The 6,955-nt window shown below is 32.0% G+C and overlaps 1 protein-coding gene across 1 annotated transcript; it reads right to left on the bottom strand.

Annotated features, from left to right (window-relative positions):
• Positions 1 to 3,782: 3,782 nt before the first annotated feature.
• LOC131616764 (phosphoenolpyruvate carboxylase kinase 1-like) lies at positions 3,783 to 5,038 on the bottom strand. The gene is made up of 2 exons (XM_058888208.1): positions 4,199 to 5,038; positions 3,783 to 4,114 (listed from the first exon to the last, which is right to left on the bottom strand). The coding sequence occupies exons 1-2, from the start codon at positions 4,974 to 4,976 to the stop codon at positions 4,068 to 4,070; spliced, it is 825 nt and encodes a 274-aa protein (XP_058744191.1). The 5' UTR covers positions 4,977 to 5,038; the 3' UTR covers positions 3,783 to 4,067.
• Positions 5,039 to 6,955: the final 1,917 nt, after the last annotated feature.

Genomic DNA, 6,955 nt, shown 5'->3' with positions numbered 1-6,955 from the left:
ATGATATTCAGCTAGACTTTCTTCTTGAGTGTTTCTTCTGTATTCACATGATCAGATACTAACATGGCACACTGAATGGCTTCACCTTCAGAGTCTATTTCAGTATCGCGTAACATGTCGAACTCTACAAACCTTCTGGTTATTCGTCTCATTCTTTGTGGTCTCTGAACTTGTTGTGAATCTTCTACAGAACTTGGAACAATATCAACTTCTGGATTTCCTCCAAAACAACTCTTCAGAATTACCACTTTCAGTAGAATGACTACTTTTAAAAGCATGATTACCTCTAGAAGTATGACACCTAGAGTCTTGACCACCAGATTATCATCAACGCATCTAATCTTTATCCTCTTTCTAAAGTCAAAGTCTATCAGTCGTTATTTGTTTCCAATTATGTGATTTGAGCAGCCTATATCTATATACCACCATTTTGACAATTCACTATTATCAGAGTTAGAAGCTATCAATATCATAGGTTCATCATCAGACTCTCTAGCTATATTTGCTTCTTCTAACTTCTTTCTTCTATTTTGCCAACACTCAGAAGCATAATGGCAAAAATACTTAGAGCAGTAGCATTGAATCTTCTTCTTGTCATGCTTATCCCTTCCCTTTTGATGTTTCTTCTCATTAGAGTTGGACGCTTATGACTTATGAGAACCACCATGTCTCTTCTTTTCTTCTGACCAAGAAGACTTCTGACTCTTCCTACTAAAAGACACCTTCAGAGCATGCTCTACCTTTCTCTTTGAGGTTCTCTCAATTAGACTTAACTCTTGTGCTTTTATACTAATTTACAGCCCTTCAGTTCTCATGGTGCTCAGATCCTTAGAATGTTCAATAGCTACTACAATGTAATCAAACTAAAGAGTAAGTGATCTCAATACCTTCTCAATAATCACTTATTATGATAATGTTTCTCCACAAGCTTTCATCTCATTAATGATCAGAATCACTCTAGAGATGTACCCAGGTACCTTCTAATTGTTCTTCATCGCCATGGCACCATACTAATGTGTCTCACGCAGCCTTCATCGTCGAATCAGAGATCTTCTCAAATACATTCGCATCCATACACTGATGGATGTAGAACAATTCTTTCTGATCCTTCTTCGTTTTTCATTGCGCGTTTCTTTACGCCTCTGTTGCATCTGCAACAACAGACGTGTAATCGTCGTTGTCGAGATCAAGCATATCTTGAGCACCAAAGAACACACGCATATGAATCTTCTACTGATTCCAATTCTTTCCATCAAACACCGGAAGTTTTGTATTCAAACCACTGTTTCCACCATTCTTTTTCGATATTATGAAAGAAATCACTCAGATCTCACCAAACACTCGTGTTTCCCATCCCTCAAAATCATGAAATATGATTCCGATACGATTCTGATCTTAAATTCATTGTGAATTGAATGAATATGAAATCAAAATAATCACACACCTCACGTACACTCGTGTTTCCCTTCCCATGGATATGAATAGAAGCTTTAAATACCAATTGTCTGAGCACAACGAAAGAAGATGAACAAGATGAAGATAGAATAAGAGAGAGAAATTGTAACTAACTTTTACTCAATTGAAAACGGTTACAAGAATGATTCTACACTGTTCTAGCAGTTACAAGGAAAAACTACAATTTTTACTAAACCTGTATTGGGCCAAACTAGATAAAACCCAACTCAAGGCCCAAAAACAAACTAATCAGCTAACAGACTCTGAATGTGCAATTACACTTCAACACACAGTAGGTTCATTTTGAGGTGAGCTCAACACATTATTTTTTTAATAGACTCTTAAGAAAAGAGGTGCAGTTCGATAAGACCCGTAATAAAAGAAGGCCTTTATCCCCACTAATAACCACCTTTTCCATGCCTCTGGTCTTCTATATACCCATAACCGAAGAGACGTTGTTCTTATATCTAGTTGTATTTATTGAGGCAGTAAGCACATTCTCATGAGATAGGTAAGTGACATTCAGAACCCAAACTATGTTATTTCAAAGGCACTAGCTGCTCCAAAGACATGCTACCATAAAATATGAAAAATCACTTTGGCCTTAGTAACAAAATCAAGGAAGTTGTAACGCTAAGTTTTGGCACATATGATAGTGGTCGGAACATACAAACCTTTAAGACGGGTCCTCCACATGCCAAATTTAGCAAGAAGGATGACTAACTGATCGATTGAGATATCTAAGTTAAACATTTTCTTTGAACCCAGGAAGACTCTTAAAGATCAAGTCTTTGTAGATTTCAATAGTGAAATACGCTAACAACATTATAATCATGCACAAAGTAGATCGTCTTCATGAAAGGGTTGTCGAACAGTAGAGAAAGCGATGCAGGTTTATCCTCAAAAGTGGCTTGCACTTCAAATTTCCTACTACAAAAATTCAGGCCAAGTATGAAGCCTTCGTCTCCGACCTCACCCTGGTATTTTAGATTAGAGAAGAGGGAGTTAAATTGTGCATATATGCTAGGTTGAAGAGGCTTCATATTTCTTCACTTCTTCTTATGCCTTTGCTAGGAGCTTCCTTGCATAAGTTCAACCGCTTTTGCAAGACCTCTTTCTCCTTCCTAAGTTTATTCGGGGTTAAGACACCTCCTTTAATGAATGCACTGATGGAAAATACTTCGGTCGCTCGATGCATATGGTATAACATGTCTGCCTTAGCTTCCCGACGTCTCGACTTGATCAAGCGAGCAAAATAGGTGTAGTCACTTTTGCGTGAATTATATCTAAACATAAATCAATTTATTTTCAATTAACCTTTAATCAAAATCAATACATAAATTAATTTATTTTAAACTCACTTTTAATCAAAATCAATTTTAAATAGTGTATGTTCGGTTTCAATTCTAGAAGGAGTAAAAGCACTTTTAGAGTGCATAATTGATTATTCAATACCAAACTCAATTTTGTTAGAATCAATTATATCTAGCGTCAATCCAAACATACCCATAATTGATTGACTCAAAAGCAATTTTCATCACTACATAATTAAACACATAAATTCAAATAACATTGGATTACAACATTGGACAATGGTACTTCAACCTAAGACCTTGTCTTGGGTTCATAGAGATGTAAAATTCGGCATACTAAATAGTTAAGGTGATGCGTTACAACGGTGCTTCGAAAATTAAATCAATGTCTGTGTTGTTTCTTGATTTTCTTCTATATTAATATTTATTTTATAAACAATTTACACTTAACAGGATTCAAACCCAAACCTTCACCACTAAACGATACACAATATGTACTATATACTAGTACTTGATTGGGTCAATTAGCATTAATCCGCGTAGAGATGCCCAAGCAATGGTAGAGCAAACTTATCTTTTCAAGTTCCATTAGTCAATTGTGCAGTATTGTTGGCTAATCGGGAGACCTTGTTTGCATAAACATCAGGTTGCCTTTTTCTGTTTAGAAGCAGATGGTACGAGTATGGGTATGGGATTATTTTTTAATTAGATACTAAGTGCCTATTTCTCTATGTAAGAGGCATTGTATTTTGATTGGCAAAGTGGGTGGTGGCTTGGTTTTATTTGGGTTTGTTGAAACATTGCCGCTTAAACAAATTCTAGGGTGCACTATTTTTTTCTAGAAGAAAAAAAACCATTAATATACTTCAAAATTAAATATATGAAAATAAATTCAACCCTCTTTTTGCACAAGTTTACACTTACTATCATATAAATTCAATTATTTATTCCTCTGTTTCCTTAAAAGGATTCACCCTCATTACTTGAAAAAAAAAAAAACACCCACAAACAAAATAAATAAATTCAAAATATATTAAAAAAGAACTAAACATTCAAAACCATGGATACCGTAGTAGTATTATACAAAACCAGATCTACAGACTCAAACTCTATTTTATTGTAAAACAGAAAAAAAAGAGTTTGATTCCTAATAAAACTATCTACCTTCTAAATTTATTTTTTCCTAAACTCATCTTCAAAAAAAAAAAAAAAACTACTCGATCGCTTCATCGGAATCTACACGAACGTGCTCTGTTTCCTCTGCCTCCGGTAGCCAAATTTTCTATTACTTCTATTTTCTCAGTTCTGATCAGTTGTTTCTCCTCCACTCACTATCCAAGGGTGTCCTGAAAAAAATCACAAAAAAAAATTAATAATCATAATCAATAATTCAAAATCAAATCAAATTAAAACTATGAAGTGAAACGTACTCAATGCTTGTTCTGCAGAAAATCTTCTGGAAGCATCTCTGCAAATCATTTTTCTCAACAGATCCTTGGCAGATGATGAAACGGAACGGAAGATTCTAGACGGAAACCTCAGATTCGCCCTAATAACCGCTTCAAAAATTTCGGTGGCGGAATCTCCGTAAAAAGGAGGAATCCCGCTCAACATTATGTACAGTATCACACCAACACTCCACACATCAACTTTCTCTGTGTAATCTCTTCCCAAAAGAACCTCCGGCGCCACGTAATACGGCGTTCCAACAACACCGCTCATGGTTCTGCCGTCGCCGAACCATTCCGCCGAACCGAAATCGGCTAATTTCAGATTATCGTTAGAATCAAAGAGAATGTTATCCGGCTTGATGTCACGGTGCGCGACACCGAGACGGTGGCAGTGAACAACGGCCTCAAGAAGCTTTTTGATGAGAGACGCCGCTTGTTGTTCGGTGACAGGATTCGAAACGATGCGATCGAGGAGAGTGAGAGGCTGACAAAGCTCTAACACGATGGATAAGAACTCGTCGTTTTCGAAAACGTCGAAGATTTGAAGGATGTTAGGGTGAGGCGAGAGGAGAGAGAGGAATTTCGGTTCGTTCTGGAGACACTCACGATCGGTGGAATCGGAGAGGAGAGATTTGTCGATGACTTTGCAGGCGTGAGGCACGGCGGAGCTAGGGTGGAAGCACCGGTAGATGGTGCCGAAACGCCCACGTCCGATCTCGTCGCTGAGTTGGTAGTTGGTTTTTAGGGTTTCGCACATTTCAACACTTTTTTCTTTTGATTTTGATTTTGGAGTTATGAGTTATTGTGAGTTATGGTTAGGATTATTTATAGAATAAGGGAAATATAAGTGTGAAGAGTGTGAGAGGGTGAAAGTGGAATGTACTTTGGCATATTAGAAAAAGGGAATATTCTTTCGGTGGATACTACTACCATTCAAATAGTGCCACGTCAGCTATAACTGACGGAACAGAAAAAAAACTAACTGTATAGTTTAGTCTCCGTAACGGAAGCTCCGTTTTTTAATTTCAATCAGTGAAATAGGGGTTTGTTTTGTTTTGCAAATGTATAGGAAAAAAACAGAAAATACTTGACCAAAGAAACAAGCAAAAAAGAAGGAATAACAAACTTCTTCCTGATAAAAAGCAACTTGGTTGATTTTAATGGTTTGAAAGTTAACATATAATTATAGTAAACAAATAACAAATCAAGGAAAAGGTACCTTATAAAAAAATAGAATATGAATTACTTAAAGCTAAATTATTTCTATAAAAAATTAAATATGTCCTTTTATGTATAAAGATTATATAAAATAATTTTTATTTTTTAGAATATTAAAAAAAGTCTGAGCTATTTTATTTTGTAGTTGTTGACCATTATGGAAGTCATTTTTTTTTTAATTATTGATTAAAATTACTTTGTTGAGAACATACTTGAACTTTTATTTTTATAAAAAAGATACTATAATAAACATATGAAATGTTCTAGAAATGATTATTTTTTAAAATATATAATAGAACATTCCTAGTACTTTTTAAATTAATACTAAACTTGACTTTAATTTTTATGCCTAAATAGTGAAAAAGTTTTTTATTATCAAAAGTTTAGAAAAGTATATTAAGTAACACTGACACTGCAAAATATATTTATTTTCAATATACATAATTAAATTCATATTTTAATAGTATAGAAACATAAAAAAAAATCATAAAATATATTAAAATAAATATTAAAACATTTTACATGAAAATAAATTTTAGGGCCGGTTTGTTTTAAAAATATATATAATATTTATGGGTGTTTTTAATTATATTTGTGTATAGGATATTTTTATAAATAAATAATTATATTTTTATCATATTAGAACTTTTATAGAATTTTAAAAATACAAAATATAAGTTGCATGTCTTTAAAAATATATATGAGTTTTTATGAAATTTTAAATATAAAACTTATAAAATTACACATCATTAAAAGTAGATATATTATTAACTTTTTAGTGCCGAAAATATAAGGGAATCAAATATGTATAAATTTAAAATTTAAATAGATGATCAAACAATTAATAACACTCGATCAAACATCATATACAAATTTTTTTTTTTAGAAAATAATGGTCAACAACTAGATTATTATATATATATATATATATATATATATATATATATATATATATATATATATATATATATATATATATATATATATATATATATATATATATATATATATATTTGATCGAGTGTTATTAATTGTTGAAATTTTATTCACCTGATGTTAATGTATTCCAACTCTTTATAAAATATGGCTAATTAGTAAGTATGTAATTTTTAAATATGCAACTAACAAATATTTAAAATATTAATATTTTATGTTAGTTAGATAAATATAGTTAGTTTAAAATATATTTTAAAAGGATGAAATTAATAGAGGAGATCGGGTGATATGATTGATTTCTATTTTTTTAAATATTACATTAATATTTAATTTTTTTATTCTTAAATATTTATTTAAATAATATTTTTGTGTGTACATTTTTTAAGGTTTGTTTGCAACTATATTATTATAATTTATGAAAACATTATGCAAATGTTTTTAGTAAAATTTTAATATATTTTATTTAAAATAACTCAAATATTTTAGCCTATCTTAAGTTGAGGGCTCTTTGTTTTTTTTTTAAAATAAAAATTGTGTTCTAGTGATGTTTATGTGTTCTATTCACCAAAAGAAAATTATGTT

This window comes from Vicia villosa, linkage group LG1, assembly GCF_029867415.1.
Source record: "Vicia villosa cultivar HV-30 ecotype Madison, WI linkage group LG1, Vvil1.0, whole genome shotgun sequence".
NCBI lineage: Eukaryota > Viridiplantae > Streptophyta > Magnoliopsida > Fabales > Fabaceae > Vicia > Vicia villosa.
The sequence above is the reverse complement of the archived record's forward strand: the minus strand, read 5'-3'. Positions and strand labels throughout refer to the sequence as shown.

Bases quoted from the DNA above. Each gene is read 5' to 3' on its own strand.
- LOC131616764 (XM_058888208.1), bottom strand. From the start codon at position 4,976: ATGTGCGAAACCCTAAAAACCAACTACCAACTCAGCGACGAGATCGGA. The intron at 4,115-4,198 runs GTACGTTTCACT...GATTTTTTTCAG, and splicing joins TTCTGCAGAACAAGCATTGA to GACACCCTTGGATAGTGAGT.